This window comes from Protopterus annectens, chromosome 8.part0 (genome assembly GCF_019279795.1).
Source record: "Protopterus annectens isolate FY-2018-M chromosome 8.part0, PAN1.0, whole genome shotgun sequence".
NCBI lineage: Eukaryota > Metazoa > Chordata > Ceratodontiformes > Protopteridae > Protopterus > Protopterus annectens.
In genome coordinates this window covers 1894907041-1894927159 of record NC_056741.1, presented here as the reverse complement: position 1 = coordinate 1894927159, position 20119 = coordinate 1894907041, and the positions used below count along the sequence as shown (strand labels likewise).

Here is a 20119-nt window from a genome sequence, read left to right as displayed (position 1 = left end):
CAACTGTTAATCTTTTATCTGCACAATCTGGATTGTACTTTAATTTGTACAGTCTTGAATCTGTGTAATCACTTATTCTTGTGCAATTCTGAATGTATGTATTTTTTTCATTTCTGTTGGAGCTTTTCTCCTTGGGTCTCCACTGAAAATGGGCCCCTGGCTCAGTTGGACTAACCTGGTAAACAAATGCCAAATAAATAAATAAATAATAAAGAGATTAATATACATTCTTTGGGAAGGGTCACTGTAGCAGAATGTTGAAATTTAAATTGCTCTAGCTTCTGTAATCCCTTTCCCAGGTGGATTTTTTTCTCAATAGTCCCTTTTTTCACTCAGATGGTCAGTGCTGGCCTCATGCCTGTGAAGTTGCTGACCGAGGTAGTGTGAGGCTCCCATGTGTACACATACACATACATGTATACATATACATATATGCAGCACTGTCATGAATTCTCTTTAGTTTGTCTCTGTGTCTGAGTGTTGGTGGGCCTACTGTTTTACCATGAGAAATACATACAGTGGCTCATGCCAGCAGGTAATTGCCACTTCTCCACAACATTCCTTTTGATTTTACATTTGGTCAGTTTCCCCCCAAGAGTATCAGAAGTCATTGCTTTGATGTTGGAGGAAGGAAGGTTTTGTTTTGCCCATTAAATGCGTCAACTGTTATACCTGCAGTAAGCAAATAGACCCTGAAAATTACCAGACCCAGTGTTGTGTTCAGAGCCTAAAGACAAAATTAAACTCAACAAGGCTAGCAGAGTAAGAGGTTTGAGAACACTTTCATCTTTTTTGAAAACATTTCCAATTGAGAAATGCTTAAAAGCTCTCTTAAACCATTAATAGGCATAGAAAGAAATGGCAGAAAATACAGCAGAAATGTAGAAAAAGAGAAAATGCTACAATATGTTCAAAAACCTAGGAGACATTCAGGTTCTATTATGATAACAGAAAAAGATGTTTCCAGTGTGACAACTTGCAAAAATGTGCATGTGTGTGCGGGAGTGGGGGGGGTGAAAGCTAGTCACCTAGTTACCTGAGTACAGCTGCACCAGTACCTGTGTCAGAGCCACTTTATAGGAAGTGCAGTAAATAGGTCTGTACTGCATAGTAGTATTTAAGCCAAAAGCCACCATAGCAAACTAGGTTTTACCTACTTTAGATCCTTCCAGCAGCATTTCTATTTCAACTACATTTAATTTTAATATATAGATAACAGACAGAGACTTCCACAGGCCTCATTTCCAAACCAGTGTGTATCTGCATTTAAAATTCAGTGATGCAAACCTTTGCTAGTATTGATGGTGGTCTGAAAACATGAAAGAAATTGAAGGAGAAGACCCTCTCCTTTGGCGAAAAGGACTTTTACACAGCCCAAATTGAATCAACACAGTTTATAAATCAGGACACCATGACATATCCTTAAAATCTGTTAGTTGCTCCCTGAAGGACATATTTGCAGAGACCATTAATTATGTGAGAAAGTTTTCTAATTGGTCAGCAGATGATCCCCAGAAAGTTGCATGGAATTGCTGAGAATACCATAATCAAAATGGACTGTCCCTCCTCTGTTCATCACAGATAACTTGCAACCACATACTTGAAATCCTGCATCTAAGAGTGCAGACAGATTTCATAAGGCTCCCCCAAAAAACCTGGGTCTTTATAACAACCAAAATGCCAGGTTTCTGTGCCCAACTCTTCTCAAGTCCATACCATTAACAGCTGTATTTTTGACAAGGAATCAAGTTTGCTAGATATGTGCCTGTAGTGTCTTGGCTTTGCACTGCCTAGCACATATGGTTACTTAACAGTGCCCTGATTTGGCGACAAATCCATTTTAACCTCCTCTACAAAAAATGTTTCTGTGTCCTGCTTTTTATGCTGAGACTGGCACTGCCAGGTAATATAGAATAAGATTACATTTTTTTCCACAAGCTTTTACATTTTTCAACAGTCTTTGACCATCTACTTAGCAGTCTGTTTTCATTTCTTGCCTTCCTTGATGTGGTCATTATTTACCTTTTACTTGCATGAGGGAGGAGAGCTGCAGTTGGGGTGATCACAGATTACTTGTACAGCATTTGAAGGTAATTAAACCTTTTTTTATGAACATACTCCCCTAATGTCTGTATGTAATGTGACCAAACAGAAGTAACATTATATACATGATTCTGAACAGACAGTAGAGGTTCGCCAGTGTTTGTTTGATTTGGCCTGCCATTTTCACTTCTATCTAGCAGTTGTCTGGGTATGAGGTCTACATTTTCACCATCCTCATAATATGAGTGTTAGTTGTCTTCTACAATATCCCACCAATCAAGCTGACTTTCCCATACCTGGGCCCTCTTGAAAAACTAAACACAGTAAGGAGAGCAAATAATTATTATACATGCTGGGCAGTCGATGATGGAGTAAAATTCTGGCAAATTCCCTCTGCATTTTGGTCTGTCCAAAATGGAATAGCATTCTGGCATTTTTATAGTAAGTAAAATTTACAAATGTAACCAAGAGAATGGACCTGACTGGTGTGCTATGAAGCAGTCATACTCTTAGTGTTGTTCATGTGTCTTTACCTTTGCTCTTTCTTTATGATCGTTATTTTCTTAGAAAGCCTGCTGTCATAATTCTGATGTTGCAGATAATGTAGTACAAAAAGAAAATTGTTAGAAGTTAATACATCTGTGTACTTATTTTCTGGTACCCAATGTATTCTCTTTAGTGCTGTGTTGAAGACAGAATCTCTCTCAGTTGAGAGTAGGAGAGAGACTGAGTCCTGGAGAGGATGCCAGTCCAACTTTGGGTATCTCACACACCACTCATGCATTTTTTTTAATGGCTCACCAGTTCACCTTTTGACCTGTGTTTGGGATGTAGAAATAAAGCACATCATCCAGCAGGTCACACATATCCAAGATGGATGTGCATGTTCTGCATAACAAGTGCATACCCCCCACACCCTGGAAGTGAACCACAGCACTAAGTACTGTGAAGTGCCAATGCTAACATCTCCGCTACTTTACCAAATCGTAGGTTAATGTAATAATGTTTCAACAGGAGTCCAAGGCAGAACAAATTACAGCAAATACCTTAGAAGATGGCAAAAAGCTCACTGGAAGTGCTTAATGGTTAAGTGAAGCACTAGGGTTTAAAACTGACAGACGTACTTCCATGGGTGTGAGTTAAGATTTTGAGAAGGGAAACAAGGTTTAATGTTTAGTTTTATTTAGAAGACATTTGGATAAGAATAAAATACTAGGTAGTGGTCACAGCTAATAGATTTCTGAAGTTAAAATTGAGGTGTGAGCATTTGTGATGTATTTGCAGCAGGACTGAAAGTGCAGTAGAAGAGTTATGTAACTGATAGACCTAATTCATTTAACCTAATATTCCTGATGCATGTATTCATGAAAGATGTCTTGTCATTGTAAAGTGTAAAATAAGTATGCAACGCTTATTGATTCCCTTTGCAGGAAATTGCAGAACCTCTGTTCGACCTCAAGGTTGGAATGGATCAACTTGCAAAAAATAAAACCTTTAAATACATTCTGGCAACACTGCTTGAAATTGGGAACTTCCTCAATGGCTCCAAGGTAATTTTACTCCAAAAAGCTGTTATTTTTCTCATTCCATTGTTCATTTTTTTTTGTTGCCATCTTACTTCTGTCCGTTTGCCTTCCCGTGGCACATTCATTCCCTGAAAATGTGAGAGGCAGATGAGGCATGCTATACTAAAGTGATTGAGTGTTAATTTTTCCTTCTAGTAATGCTTCCCTGCCTTATTTTTCTGTTTTCCCATCCCAGAGGTAATGGAGTATGCAGTTGCCTGATTACACAGGTTGCATATGTTACCGGAATGTGCATCCCCCATTCCCCTTGTATTATACTGGCTTTCAGAAGGACCTATGCTTCTACATTCAGAATGGTAACTGATCATTACAGCAAAGTACCCAGAGTTAAGAACAGCTAAATCTCTTACAAAGCACCTACCTTGAAATGTGGGTGTTGTATCTAGAGAAAGTTAAAACACCAATTGCCTTTATGCATAGGTATTCCACGAGAAGAATGAATGGGTTTTTTCACACTTCACTACTTAATAACATTTTTTTCTTCCAGGCCAAAGGGTTTGAACTGAGCTATTTGGAAAAAGTGTCGGAGGTAAAGGATACTGTTCACAGGCAATCACTGCTGCATCATGTGTGTAATATCGTCACAGAGAGCTTCTCAGATACTACTGATCTCTATTCTGAGATTCCAGCTATTACACGATCAGCAAAAGTAAGGAACTTGCTTATACAAATGATCGATCCTGGTAAATCTCTATCCATTTGTTTTGTTTTCATTAACCAAGTAACTTTTTTTCTCCAATTTCTAATGTTATTATTTTTTGTATTAAGTTTATTTTTTGTGCAAGTAGTTTTTATATTTTTAAAAATATTGGTAAAATATTTCTTTAGCTTCTCATGCCTGTCACAGCGGACAGACTTCCCACTGAAAACAATGTTACTACTCAGAGCTTGGCTCGAATTTCTCCAGATGTGTTCTGCTTTATATCACACAGTTGTCAGTACTGACAGCCAGCTAGAACTCCTTACATAACCATTGTGTGTGATACATGGTGCAATTCCGTCCAAATTAAAAGGCTGACCCTTCAGGTGCTTTTGTTATGCCACCTGATGTTCTTCGTGTTTCACTTTTGCAGTCATCACACTTGGGTTATCTGCCTGCAGGTAGCCCTCAGTAGGCCCGAATACCAGAGACTTAGTATTTCTGCGTCGGTTGCTGTCATTCCAGGACTGACGTCAGGTCGTCTGGGGTATAAAAACAGGCAGCCAATGCCATTATATCAGTATTCTTGCCCCTTTCTTGCTGAGGAGCCCAAAGCAGAAGCTGTTCGCACGAGTGCTGGTTGGCCATTTCTGAGTTTTAGTTTCCGAATTCAATTATCATGAAGTCTTCTAAAGCTAAGTACCCCATTGGGGATCCTTTTTTCTTGTTCTAACCGATGTTAGAAAAAGTTAACAATTGTCTTGCCTGTGGAAAGAAAATACCACACCGAGATTTCCATTCTTACTGCGTCACCTGTTTAGTCCCAGACCAGGACATACCTCACTATCGGTTTTGTGCCTTATTCAATGCCCGAACTATTCGTCATCGAGCCCTTATTGTTGCTAAATACCTTTGTTCTCTATCTCCGTATTCTGAAATGGCTTCGGTAAGCCATCCAACTACCAATCTTCTGAAAAAATGTAAGGATAAAGACAGAGACAGACCGCACAGGTCCAAAACTGCCGACAGTGCTTCCAAAACTGCCGACGATGCTTCCGTTAAGCTGGTCGCCAGTTCACTGGTACTCAGTGATGCGCTTTTGCAGCCCCTGATGCCCACTTCAGTGGATTCGCAGGCCTGTACCGAGACCCATTCAGAGTCCTGTATGCTGTGAGACTCTTTGACTACGGAACCTGTGGATGTCTCTACCTTGGATGGGTCCGGAGCTGCGGAGCAGGCACTGGCTTCTGAGGAAGTTCTTCGCACTACCGATATTCGACACAAACAGACGACTTCTTTTGTGTCTTCAGTTCTGCCTAAAACTACAGAGTTTCTCATACCAAGAGTACGCGCTACACCTAAAAAAATGACAACCCAAACTCAAGCACCTGCTTCCTTGCCACAACATCAAATGCTTAAAATGGCAGAAGACCTTATTATGCTGATTAGGGGAAATCAGCCTTCCCCTGCTAAGAGAAAAAGAGACTTGTCCTCAGCAGCTTTAACAGATCAAGAGTCTGACGACTGTGAAGTATCTGATTATGAAGACATGCCTTTATCTGCTTATGAGGATTCAGATGCAGAGGAATCCATTCCCTCTGCTTCTCCTCCAGAGGATTTTTCTTTTGGTGAAACCTTACATACTTTAAGAGAGCATTTCCACTGGGAAGACTGTCCTCAGTCCAAAAAGAGACTCGGAGAATTTCTAGATTTGCCACAACATAGGCCTTTAGCAATACCCCCAGTCCTGGATGTTATGAATGATGTCGTTATGGAATCCAGTTCAACTCCTGATACTACCCCCTGCTCCTAGGAAACCAGACGGGTACTACAGAGTTACTGACTCTCCCAAATTCCTTTTCAAAAATCCTACTGCTGACCCAGAGGTCATATCCCTGGACCCTAAAGGTATCAAAGCAACTACAGCTAAGAATCCCACACCTTCGGACAGGGATTCCAGAGCTTTAGACAGATGGGGTAAGAAAGTATACACCTCTGCAACTCTTGCCATTAGGGCTTTGAGTTGTCAGTTTCACATGCTGAAGTACCAACAACCTATCATGGAACTAATTAAACAAAAAATAGCTACCGTTACGGACTGTGCAGAAAATAAAGAATTACAAGAGCCTTATGCATTCTGCTAGCCAAGTCAGCAAGCATACTTTGCAATGTGGCTCTGATGCCCTAGAAGCATCTTGCAGGACAGCAGGCACTGATTCTGTACTGAGAAGGCATGCTTGGCTTAAGGAGCAGACCTTGCCAGATAATGTCAAATCTAAATTATTAGACGCTCCTTTGAACAAGGACAATCTGTTTGGCACCAAAGCACAAGCGGTTCTTAAAAAGATGGAAGAAAAAGCTAAATCTATGCAGACAGTCAACAATTTCTTTCAAGTACAGCCTCCTAGATTCAGTAGGCATTGCCCCTCGAAGCATTGGTCCTTTCCAGCTCCCTCAAGGCCATCTCAAACTAGACCCAGGGGAAACAGACCCCCCCCCCCCAGACTACAGTCTCAGGGATGCAGAGATCTATGCAGTAGAGTGCCTGCACTTCAAAAACAGGGAGTGCTAAGCCACCCCCTTGCATAAAAAATTCACAATGACTTCTCAGCTCCACTCCCCACCTCTGCCCAACTGCTCATGCCCCTAGGAGGAAACTTGCCCATCATGCAAAAAACAGGACTTCTATCACCAAAGACCGATGGGTCCTTAACATTGTATCCCAGGGGTACAAATTTTACTTCCACTCACTGCCAACCCCAAATGGGTTCCCAGACCTTCCTTCAAACCAGTGGGCAGAGGTACAAAACCAAGTTCAATCCCTGCTCTGCATAAGGGCAATTCAGCCTGTTCCTGTGGAACAGATAGGTCAAGGGTTCTATTCCAGACTTTTCCTGGTACCCAGAAAAGAGGGCACTTGGCACCCAATCCTAGATCTTTCCATTCTAAACACCTTCTTGGTGGTACCAAAATTCAAAATGCTCACCCTGCAGCAGTTTCTTCCTATGCTGGCCAAAGATGCCTGGTTAGCCACCCTAGACTTAAAAGAAGCCTTTCTGCACATTCCTATCAGGGACTCATGCAGGAAATATCTACGCTTCAGGGCAGGATCTATGCATTATCAGTTCTCTGCACTTCCCTGTGGCTTATCCACTGTTCCCAAAGTATTCACAAAATGCCTGGCTCCAGCCATTGCCTACTGCAGACGGAGAAAAATTCAAATTTACCCATACTTGGACGACTGCCTGATTCAGGCAGACAGTCAGGGAATGCTGTTGCAGCACCTGACTTTTGTAAAAAACCTTGTAACCTCCCCAGGGTACACCAACAATGAAAAGAAATCAAAACTAGTCCCCAGTCAAAAGATTGTATTCCTGGGAGCAAGCTTGGACCCAGCATCCCAGATGGCATTCCTTACTCCAGAAAAACAAGCCTATCTGACAGACTACTTCACTCAAATGGCCACAAGAACCCAGCTATCCGCAAGGAAAATCCTGCAAGCCCTAGGGTTCATGGCCTCATGCATCCTACTAATTCTATATACCAGACTGCATATGAGGAAACTTCAGTGGTACTTAAAAAGTCTTTGGTGCCAACATTCTCAGGACCTGGAAACTATCATTCCTATCGTACCTTGTCTAAGGGCAGAGTTTCTTTGGTGGGTATCAGCATGCAACCACATCAATTGACTTGCCTTTACTCAACCCCATGCCGCCCAGACCCTAACCACAGACACATCAGACTATGCCTGGGGGGCACACCTGGACGACAAGTGCATTCAGGGTCACTGGAGTTCAAGTCAAATTCATCTGCATATCAGCCAAAAAGAGATGCTAGCTGTTCAGCAAGCTCTGACAGCTTTCAGATCCCTACTCTCATCAGGACCCCTGCTAATAAAAACAGACAACACAGCAGTTATGTGGTACATCAACAGGCAGGGGGGAACACTCTCTTACCCACTCTGCAGGCTAGCCATGGCCCTGTGGAACATGGCTTTGGACATGTAGGTCCATCTGCAAGCTCAATTCCTGCCAGGCAAACAAAACTCACTGGCAGGCGACCTAAGCAGAAATCTCCTAGACCCACACGAGTGGCAATTAGAGCCAAGCACCTTCAGCCTTCTGATTCAGAAATGGGGGGGCCCCAGAGGTGGATCTCTTTGCCTCCCCCTGCAATCACCAGCTCAGCAATTTCTGCACCAGGACTCCTCACAGCAGGCCCTGGAAATTGGATGCCCTATCCTTCCAGTGGTTAAACCTGTCAATCTGTGCATTTCCCCCTCTGCCCCTTCTCTCAAGAATATTGCTCAAGATAAGACAGGACAGACCAAGGACAATCCTGATTGTCCTGGATTGGACATGCCAACACTGGTATCCACTACTGCGCAGCCTGTCACCGGTGCACCCTGGCACCTACACCAGAGCCCAACCCTGCTCACTCAGCAGGGGAGACAGATCTTGCATCCGCAACTGCAAACCCCGAATCTTGCAGCCTGGCTTATTCCTTGAATTCTCCCCCAGTGACCAGCCTAAGCAAGCAGGTGCTGGACGTCATTCTTGAAGCCAGAAGACCCAGTACAAGGAAATCATATGCTGATAAGTGGAAAAGGTATTGTTCCTGGATTCAGTCTAAAGGAAAGGACACAACTCTGCCCTCCCTACTTCTAATCCTGGATTACTTGGCAGATCTACTCCACAGAGGCTTATCCTTCCCCTCCAGTAAGATCCATGCCTCAGCCATCTCGGCTCATTACATCTCTGAGCCACCTCTCTTCTCTCACCCTCTCATCAAACAGTTCCTGAGAGGGGCAAACAACTTAAGGCCACCAAGGAGATCATCCACCCCTGCTTTGAACCTTAAGTTTGTACTGGAAAAGCTCACTCTACCCCCTTTTGAGCCTGTAGCATCAGCAGAGTTAAAATTCCTCTCTTGGAAAACAGCATTGCTTCTGGCCATCTCTTCAGCTAGAAGAGTGTCTGAGTTACAAGCACTTATGGTCGTGAAGTCCTTCATTATTTTTCAAGCTGACAGGGTCTCCCTCAGGACTAACTCTTCCTTTATGCCTAAAGTGGTGTCCAGTGTGGCTCTCAACCAATCTATCCATTTGCCAACCTTCTTCCATAATCCTCACAATAAAGGGGAAAGGATCCTGCACTTCTTGGACGTGCACAGACAGCCCAGATTCTACCTGGATAGCACTAAGCCCTTTAGGAATTCTGACCAGTTATTACTCAGTTTTGCACCAGGGGCAGTGGGCATGGCCATTTCAAAACAGACAGTTTCCAATTGGATAGCACACTGTATCCATTTCTGCTATAAACACCATGGGAAACCAACCCCTCAGGGGTTCAGAACACATTCCAGTAGGGCAACTTCTGCCTCTACAGCATTCCTCAGGGGACTCCCTACCAGGGACATTCTGGAGGCTGCTACCTGGAGTTCTGTACACACATTCACCAAGCATTACCACCTGCTTATATTTTCCAAATCCAGGGCGGGTTTTGCAACTGCAGTCCTGCAGGGCATACTAGCCAGCCCAAACTCTTCTTGACTGCCTCCACCCTTTCTTCAGCTTTGGGAATCAACCCAAGTGTGATGACTGCAACAGTGAAACACGAAGAACATAGTACAGTTGTGTACACTTACCATAAATGTAGATGTTCGAGTGTATTCAGTGTTGCAGTCCTGGTTTCCCTCTCTCCCTCCAGCCCCCTTCTCTCTCTGTCTCTCTCCTCTATGTGTATATTACTCACCCCTTGAAGAGGTATTGGTATTGGTGTTTACTTTTTACTGGTGGTGATTTTCCCACCGTAGCTTAGCTCCCCATTGGGGGGCTCCTGACATTTGGGGCAAGAAAAACTGATGTAATGGCATCAGCTGCCTGTTTTTATACCTCTGATGACCTGATGTCAGTCCTGGAGTGACAGCAACTGACGCAGAAATACTAAGTCTCTGGTATTTGGCCTACTGAGGGCTACCTGCAGGCAGATAACCCAAGTGTGATGACTGCAACAGTGAATACACTCGAACGTCTACATTTATGGTAAGTACACAGCTGTACTTTCAAGGCTTGTATGGCAGGAGGAGGATTGTAGGCTACCACCATGTTTTTGTCTGTGACCCATTCCATTACTTACCACCTGTAGTCACACACCTCAGTATGATGAGCATTAGCCTGGAGCTGCAGTCTGGATTAAGCCTCACTGAATGGTTAAGCAGATGTTCAGCCTGTTTCCAAGCTTGTTTTTGGTGTCATGATGCTTTCTTAGTGCTTTCCAATTTATTTCTCTCATTTTAAAGCAGAAGTTTATAGTTTTTTAATTTGGGAGAAGAGAATAAGGTTCTCTGCTGAACTAGATGGTTAATATGAATGCTAACTTAAGTTTGCTGGAGCATTTAAGAAAACAGCACTCAGTAACACAGCACTGATGCTATACCATGTACAATATGTAGGAGCAAAAATGAAAAAAAACATCTACAGTCAACTACATGCACAAAGGGATGAATCCTTGACAAATGACCCAGATGGCCTAGGTTCGATTAGCATCCTGAGCAGTGGAAGAGCTGATTACGGGGGGGGTGAATGAGAAGAGTGGTGATGAATCACATGCTCACAACATGGGAAAGGTGTGAGGATGTGCAGGAGGAACATTTTCAGATCATGTGAACCAGTGTTGATACCAGGCCTTTGATAGCCATTGATACAATAGGTGGATAGGGAAAAAGAGGGACACACTGCAGTGTAGGTGAGTTTTCCTTATCCCACCATTGCAAATCCACCTAAGCGATATCAGTCCAACATGTCAGTTGAAGGTGAGACTAATGTGAGAGCTCAGAGACGTATTTTGTAGCCTGTGGCTTGAAAGGACTTCCCACTGGGGGACGGATTAGACGTACTGACTGAAGAGACTTGTGTGGCATCCCCCATGATGGATCAAACCTGTGCAGAGAGCTTTCTGGAAACTGAGGGTCTGTCGCAGTAGTAGTTGGCTAAAAAAGTACTCAGAGGCTATAGGCCACAGTCAGTGTGTGCTTGTTTCTCAGCTCCTTGTACTGCTGTAAGAAGCATGGCCAAAAGTCTTGTTTCTGCTAGAAGGAAGACTGCCCATGAGTTGACATGTGGTAGTTACTCCCATTAGGAAAGGAAAACAAATGGTTCAGTGAGCCATTGAGGGGTTGTGCTCATCATCATCATGCAGTGCACAACTCTCTTCTTTCAGGATGATTTCAGACACAGCCAGTGCAGTCTTTCTTTTGGCAGATACTGTTGTAAAAATACAGCAAGCATATTTTGTTTAAAATTAATATGGCTGTACTTGAAAGGAAATCTGAGACAACTTGTTTAAATCATTGAATACAATTTCTAATTTACTTCTAATAAGGTAAATTATGACAACTTCTAAAGTAGTGTACATTTTCATCGCACACTAGCAGTTACTGACTATGTACAAACAACAAACAGAGATTAACAAAACACAATGCATTAGACTTATAGAATGTGATAGTTCACCTACCATTTCTGCTACTGGCATATTATAAACTGAACATTTTGACTTTATGTAAGGTCTGGAAGCTGACTGCCGAGTTGCCATAAACCTGTTCTGTCCCATGACTGCAGTAGGAACTAGTCGAGAATTTGCAAAGCAAGTCATTTAAAATGAATGGAGTTGAAACTTCACAAGCAATTGCAGGTTAACCTTTAAATCTGCATGCCAGTGTAGCTAGCCTTCCTGGGAGAAGTTAGTCACTTTCATGTGTCCAGTGTACTGTTTTTGGTAAGTCCTTCAGTGGGACACAAAAATTATTAAAATATTCTGAACAATTACTAAGGCATTTTATCATGGCAGTACTGGAGATATGGATGCTCAGAAACACTGGTTGATAAAAACTTGAGTCATTCCATTCCTCAGTGGGTTGAACCTTTACCTGACTTATTTGAAATGTTATGTGGTTGCCTGGGAAATTATGATACCTCTGTTATGGGATGTTTCTGAGCTTTGTTAGCACACATGATGGATGCCGCCTGCTAGCAGTTCAAGGTATGCACAGAATGTGCCTACATTTCTGTGAGATACCCTGCAGTTTCAGTACAGATGAGAAGTCTTGCTGTCGGAAGGAGTCCATAAGAAGACTCACCAAAAAGATCCAAAGGATGAGGGAGAAACATTGTGTCCAGAAGCAAGAGTAGGCAGATCTCTTCCAACGTCAGACCAAAAAAGAATGCTGACACATGATACTACTCTATAAGGTCATGTTAGGAAGATGTGAAGAGGTCTTTCTAAACCAGATGGACAGAGTGGGAAGGAGGGGACAGAGGCAGCAGACGCCTATAAAACTGTAGAATGAATTACTGAAATAGGTGTTGGATAGTGAATTCTCTGAGATATTCAAGAGAACATGGGGACAGGTGGAGAAATGGTCTGGGAGAAGCTGGGAGTTGAGATGGAGGTAAAATGTTGAATACACTTAAGGTGCAAATTTGAGGAGCTTATTGCCTCCTGCTATTAAGAAAAGGTAATGTAGTGTCAAAATGCCAACTGTGGTGGTAAAGTTCCTGCAGCACAATGACCTTGAAATCTTTTCTTATTTTTGTGATTTCTGTTCAGAAACTTCCAGGCATCTCTTTTGATGATCTGTGACTTAAGTTACTAAGAGGTCTGTCTCAGTCAGAAGTTAACACTGAACTCAATACAAAGTATAACCTTCAGCTGTGTGATGATGGACATTGCCCCATATAAAGCCTTTCTCTGCCTGATAAAGTATTCAGAGTTCTGTGAATCTGTGGGTCTGATCACACCACCAGTTACAGCTTCATATCCTTTTACATCTGCAGAGACTCATGCTAATAATAGTGGTTATGACTGCATATTCCTATCTTATTAGGGTTACCACCTGTCCCACTTTGTGAGGGACAGTCCCTGTTTGGGCAGTTGTGTCCTGACAAAAATTGTAAAAATGGCAAACGTCCTGAGATTTTAGGACACAATTATTTCCTATATTTTATGTAATAGTTGCATAAAACAGTTATTCTGTATCTGAAATACCTAAATGTCATAAGAAACAGAATAAGCAACTAAAATGTTACAAGAATAAGCTTTTATTTAGGCAAAAAAAGTTAAGTTCTATCCTTTGTACTGGCCGTGGGTATGTCAGCCTGTAAAATCTGATGTTTGTACCAAAATGTTGGCAACCCTACATCTTATGTACAGATCTTATAATGGACCATGTACTGTCAAAGGCTGTAGAGTCATTACTGTCAGTTCTGCACCCTCTCTAAGATTTTGCTGCATTTCCGTAATGTGACACTTCAATCTGTACTTGTGGTTTCCTTTTTCTCCTGTATTCCTCAACAGAGTCCCAGATTTTGAAGACATCACTAGAGGTAAGATGATGATATCTTGGGGTTACCAAGGACTTTGCAACCAAAAAGAAGAGTTTCTTTGCAAAGATTGTTTTGAGACAAGAGTGCTTCTCTTAAAACTACAAGCTCTGAAACGCTTCCTGAAGTTAGAACCTCTAGTCATAACAGTTAGATAAAATATATTCTAACTGATTAAGCTGACAGGTATTCTTTCCTATCCTTCCTGTCTGCAGGTGAGTGGCCTAGATCTTGCAGTGAGCCATTCAGTGTTATATTAACCTTGTAGTGGTCCACCTCCCAGGGAAACCATATTTCCTATCCACTGCTGAAACTCTGGCTCCATAGGTGGTTGAAATGAGTTTCTTGATACAAACCATAATAAAAACAGATCTTTTCAGTCTCAAAAAGAGTTCTGTCGTGCCAAAATTCAGACCCCATGGGAAGAGGGTGTATATTACAAGATCAAATGTTTAGGTGATCGAACACCTAAACATCGAACTTGTAATATCGAAAGCAAAAAACAGCGAACGTCCGATTTAATGCAGGGAAAGATTTCCCTTGGCCATTCGCCAGATTTTGCCATTTTGTGTACTGTAGAGTGATCTCGGAGTTGGTATATTTAGTTGGGGGGGGGGGCAAAGCCCCCCACTTAGTTTGGGTGTAAAGTTATTTTTTTTATTTTTGTGGACAACCGATGTGTTTCCCCGCGCTGTTCGACGTTTGTAGGTTTGATATTTAAGTGTTCGATCACCTAAACATTCGATCTTGTAATTTAGACCCTGGTAAGATAATAATGAGTGTTTGCTAATCTCATTTTCAGAAGACTGTTGAGTCTATTTACAGTGTGGTGTGCCTCCCAAATGAGCCCTCATCTTTTAGCAGAGGTTCAATCAGAAAGATCATAGGATCATTTTGCCAAATGTTTCTGGCACGCTGGGTCATATCTTCATTCTCTGCATTGATATCAGTAGCACAACCAGTAAGGGCTTCAGTATTATAGAAAGACCACTGTACTGTTGAAAGAACACCTTTGTCTAAAGGTGACTCCTGCATCAGTGGATTTTCAAACAGATTTTCTTGTACTAATTTTGAGTGCCCTTGAACTTTCCATTTCCATAAGGCAGGTGTTTCCCATTTGGGCTATAAAGTTCTTTGTTCCACCATAGTATTGCTTCATTTCCCAGTCTTTTTGGCCTTCCCAAGAGATGGAAGAGAAGACTGTGGCTCAGTGCTACCTTGTGAAGGAATTTTTAGGAGCACTTTCACTTCATACCACCCCCACTTTTGGATCTGAAATTCTTGCCTGACATGCCATCATATTCCATTTTGAACTTCACTGTTTGGTGGACTTGAAATTCCTACGTAGGATGACTGTTTTTTATGGTCATTACAACCATCTGCCATCTTTGACCTGCAGATTCATTAGTGCACTGAAACCCATTTGATTTTTTCACAAAGAATGCATTTCCTTTGGAATGTATCCATTTTTTAAAATTGTCTTCTAGTTGTTTCTCAGTCCAGTTATTTAATTATTTTTTTAAACTAAAAGCTCAAATGGGGTAATTGTTTATTCTCCATACTCTGATTGTTCATTTCCATTATAGCTGTACCTTCAGAGGGTGTACATGTTTCAGATGCTGGAGCATTTGTTGGTCTCCTTTGCCCCTGAAAGCAGGTACTTTCCAGATAGTTTTCACAATTTTTATGTTTATTGTGTTAACAACAGAAGGTTAGCTGGCCTGTGACCAATAAGATGAAGGAGCACTGCTGTCCGGTACTGGAGACTAGGTGTCTGTTCTAATAGTTGTTTTCAGGGATGCATCTGGACTCAATATCTGCACCATATCCAGTTAGACATCATTGCAGATTTTTGCTCAGCACTGTAATAAAGACCGCCACTCCAGTAGTAGAGCTTCTTTTAGGGATACATTGCTTCAGAGAACTTTTTCCTAAATCCCTGTTCTTTGCATGTTCCGATCTTGCTGCCCTTTCCATTTTTTTATTCTTTTAAGGTGTTAAACTCCAGTACTGTAAGGTGCAACAGCCAGGTAATTGTCCATCATGTTGGTTGATCATTGAGAGGGTACTGTGAAGCAGATAGTTTTCAACACCATTCATGCGGTTGTGCCAAGCTTTCTGTGAGTTTGTGACATCCTTGGAGCTTAGCAGGTTTTCTGTCTGCTTTAACTGTGGAGACCACTAAGACAACACACATCCTTTAACCTGTACAAAGGTACACCATGCTTAAACGAATAGTGGAATCCCAATGTAAACATGATGATTTGAGATGTTAAGAAAGAACAGGATTGGTGTAAGTAGTGTTACAACCACTGCATGAGATCCTCTCAAATATTAATTAATGTGGAGAGCAGTTCACACCAGTGATATTTTTGTTCGCAGTGCATATGTTCAGTATGTATGGTACAGCCCTTCCCTGTTACTCAGATTAAATGTACATGAGCTGACAGGGTAATACTTAATGTATGAAATGCTTTTGCTTGATGAAGAAGATGTCCGAGGCAGACATATCACAGAAATTAACTTTTTCACAGTCTGCTAATGTGCATGAGCTTTGAATATGTGTATACTTATAAAATGGCAATCGTAAATGCTTTTTTAAAATTAGATTTGCAGCTGTAATGCTTTTTTAAGAGATTTGATTGCTTTTTCTGCATGATGGCCATACTGTATTTTGTTGCAGGTTGATTTTGATCAGCTGGCTGATAGCCTGGTTCAGCTGGAAAAGAAATGCAGAGCATCATGGGATCATCTGAAGGTTATCGCTAAACACGAAACTAAATTAGGTGTTAAGAATAAACTGACGGAGTTCTTGAAGGAATGCACGGAAAGAATAGTCATTCTCAAAGTTGTTCACAGACGCATAATAAATCGGTATGTTATGACTGTGTTCATTTATAATTCTGACTCCAGCATCTAGGGAATTGTTGCTGGATGTTATTTGGGGTAGTGGGGGTTTTATACATTTATTGCGTTTGATAACCAGGTAAGAGAACTTGTCCAAGGGATCTTTGACCAAAACACAAGCTGCTGGATAAGTACACTAATACAGAAATATGCGTTTAATAATGCAACAAGATGATGCATTATATAATACAATGCAACATATCCAGTAATAGAAAAGGAAACATAAAATGTGCACATAACTATAGTTCTCAACTTCCTATCCCAGATTGTGGAACAAATGTGCAAAACATGGAAAACTTGCTAGCAACTTCCTCAGAGAAGCATACAGTGATTAATAACTGGATTTATCATTATTTTCCTGGATATTTACTAAGAAAAAAAATAACAGGGAATGCACAACAGACGTTTTCAATGTGGAACAGCATGGAATATGGAATTTTTAAAGTTCTTGATGTACATTTGAAAAGAATGCATGTGGTAGGGAAACTAGGTGAAAGCATGAATAAAGTCAGCCTCTATAGGTATAAGTTACAGTAACTGTACAGAACATAACTAGGAGTAAAAAGTGTTATATACACGGCACTGGTAAACAGTAAATGAAGGATGAGGCATTTAGTTATGAAAAAGGAATTTTAAGTAACTTAAAAAGTTTTGTTAAGCAGGTAACAGGTTCTGTAAAACAAGAGCATGTTTATAGAACTAAAAATTGTAATACTGTAAGATGCACAAATGGGGAATGAATGGGTAAGTATGTATTTGTGTGTTGACAGAGGGAATGCATGGGTATGTGTGATAGAGTGTATGGGTAAGTGTGTGTGTGTGTGTGTGTGTGTGTGTGTGTGTGTGTGTGTGTGTGTGTGTGTGTGTGTGAGAGGGAGACAGAGGGAGTGTTGTCATTTATTTATTTATTGTCATCTGTTAACCGGGTTGGTCCAACTGAGCCAAAGGCCATTTTCAGTGTAGACCCGAGGAGAAAAGCTCCAATTACAATTACAGACACGTCAAAAAACAGTAATTAATACAAAGACTAAACATTACAACAGTAATATTGACAAGAAACATTTACATAAAATAAAATCAACAAAGACAATATATTTATATATAAATTTCAAAAAAATCCAATACAATAGCGGCAGGATAGGAATATTTACAAAAACCTGATTGTAGATATACTGTAAAGAAGAGCAAGATAGAAAAGCAGATAAAAAGAGAGAAAAACTTAAGAGTAATCAAAAGTAGCATTTAGGAAGAACTTAGTTAGAGATCAGGTCAGAGCTTGGCAAAGGAAGGACCAGGTCTTAAGAAGGTAATGTCTGAGTTGTAGTTTGAAATGGAACTTATGGGGGATACTTCTTATTTTAAGTGGAAGGGCGTTCCAGGTGTGAGCTACAGAGTATTTATATAGGGACTTACTGGTATTTTTTGACTGTTTGTACAACTGACAAACATCATCTTGACATTTACAAAGTTGATATCGGGGTTATATAGAGATATGCTATTATAGATGGAGGGACAGGATGTGGGATTATAAAGAACTGAGTATGTGATATGCAGTTGAGAAAGAAACAGTTGTTTAGGGAATTCAGGCCATTGTAATGGTTTAAGGGTGAGGCAGTGGTGGGATTTGTAAGGGAGATTAGAGGTGAATCTAGGTATGTATTTGTGTCCATGACAGAGACAGTGTATGGGTAAGCATGTATTTGTGTGTGTATATATATATGTGTGTGTGTGTGTGTGTGTGTGTGTGTGTGTGTGTGTGTGTGTGTGTGTGTGTGTGTGTGTGTGAGACAGAGGGAATGTATGGGTAAGTATGTATTTGTGTGTTTGACAGAGGGAGTGTTTGGGTGAGTATGTATTTGTGTCTATGACAGAGGGGATGTATGGGTAAGTATGTATTTGTATGTGCAACAGAGGGAGTGTACAGATATGTATGTATTTGTGTGTGTGTAATAGAGGGAGTGTGTGGGTAAGTATGTATTCAGAGGGAGTGTGTGGGTAAGCATGTGTTTGTGTGTGTGTTTAACAGAGGGAGTGTTTGGGTAAGTGTGTATTTTGTGTCTATGACAGAGGGGGTGTATGGGTGAATATGTTTCTGTGCGTTTGTTTGACAGAGGGATTGTATGGGTAAGTATGTATTTCTGTGTGTGACATAGGGAGTGCATGGCTAGGTATATATTTGTGTGTGTGGTAGAGGGGATGTATGGGTAAGTATGTATTTGTATGTGTGCTCTTGCTGGAGGTATGCCAGAATTGGTGAAGCATTGTGAAGATTTAGGAGCCATGCTGAGTGATGGGGTAATTTGTGAAAGATCGTCAGAACCAAAAATGGGAACTGTGGGAACAATATATGCAGAGGAGGAATGAGATTTAAAAGAAGGCTGGATCTGAATGAGCTATATAATAGTTGACTGACATTGACTGCATAGAGTATAAGGGATGTATAATTTTTACAACTAAAATTGTCAGTATGGTTTGTTTTAATTTATGTAAATGTATGATTGCTTATAAGTGAGAAACAAGAAATATCTTTATTAAATTAAAAAAGATAGGCAGAAGCTGCAAATAGTAATGGAAAACAATATGATTGTCTTTCTGTGAATGGGAGTGCGAGTTATATTTAGGATTATAATGATGGTTTCTAGAATTGGCTGGTGCCACAAACAGAGCTCACTGCGACTCATTATACAGATTATATCTGTATAAGGGGGGAGGGACTACCATGGATTTTCCTCCTTAAAATTTCTCATGTCTCATAACACATCTTAAGTTATATTACTGTCACCCTCAACTTATTAAACTATCTTTAACTCTTCCAATACCTCTTTATTACTTTCAAATGACAACTGTTTTCCTGTAATGTTCACAAAATTTTAAAACTAATGCCCAAGCAGAAAGCTTTTCTCAGCATTTGTACCCGTGTCTATGTGTCTGTCTGTGTAATTTGACCTTATCCAAGTGCTAGCTGAAAGGGAAGACTCAACACTTAACTGCCTAGGCTCTTGTTAGTCCAGACGTACTGATATCACAAAACGCTAGAGGTCCTAGGTTCATGTCCTAAAGAAGAGCTAATGTTTTCCTTTCATGTTTACAAGATGTATAAGCAGTGGCTAAGCAGAAGGTGTTTTCTGCATCTGTGTGTGTGTGTGTGTGTGTGTGTGTGTGTGTGTGTGTGTGTGTGTGTGTGTGTGTGTGTGTGTGTGTGTGTGTGTGTGTGTGTGATTTGACCCAAGTCATTCTGAATTCCCTATGACTCTCCTCCTACTAAACAGTTCTGCAGATTCTGTGCTGCTCCTTTCTGCTGTGGGGCTTTCTCTAATGAGTTTGCCATTCTTCACCTTCTCCATCTCCACCACAGTTACCCATTACTTTTTTTTCCCAGTATCCTTTTTTCCAGCCCCCATACATGCCGATTATCAAGCTGCCTTCACTGCCCATGTATTCCCCATTACAAGACCAAAAACAGTCCATGGCGTACCCATGCATGCAGGCAGCTTAAGTGGTGTTTTTATATATGTATAAATAAATATAGATAGACATAGGATACATGCACACACACATGTGATC

The 20119-nt window shown here is 41.1% G+C and overlaps 1 protein-coding gene across 8 annotated transcripts in view; it reads left to right on the top strand.

The window, feature by feature from the left end:
* Nucleotides 1–20119, top strand: part of FHOD1 (formin homology 2 domain containing 1) — a 1546190-nt gene that overhangs the window by 1447284 nt on the left and 78787 nt on the right. For all 8 annotated transcript variants that reach the window (XM_044081394.1, XM_044081392.1, XM_044081391.1 and 5 more), the window contains 3 exons: nucleotides 3474–3593; nucleotides 4117–4278; nucleotides 16332–16522. In XM_044081394.1, coding sequence (XP_043937329.1) covers nucleotides 3474–3593; nucleotides 4117–4278; nucleotides 16332–16522 — 473 coding nt within the window. The remainder of the gene's footprint in view (nucleotides 1–3473; nucleotides 3594–4116; nucleotides 4279–16331; nucleotides 16523–20119) is intronic.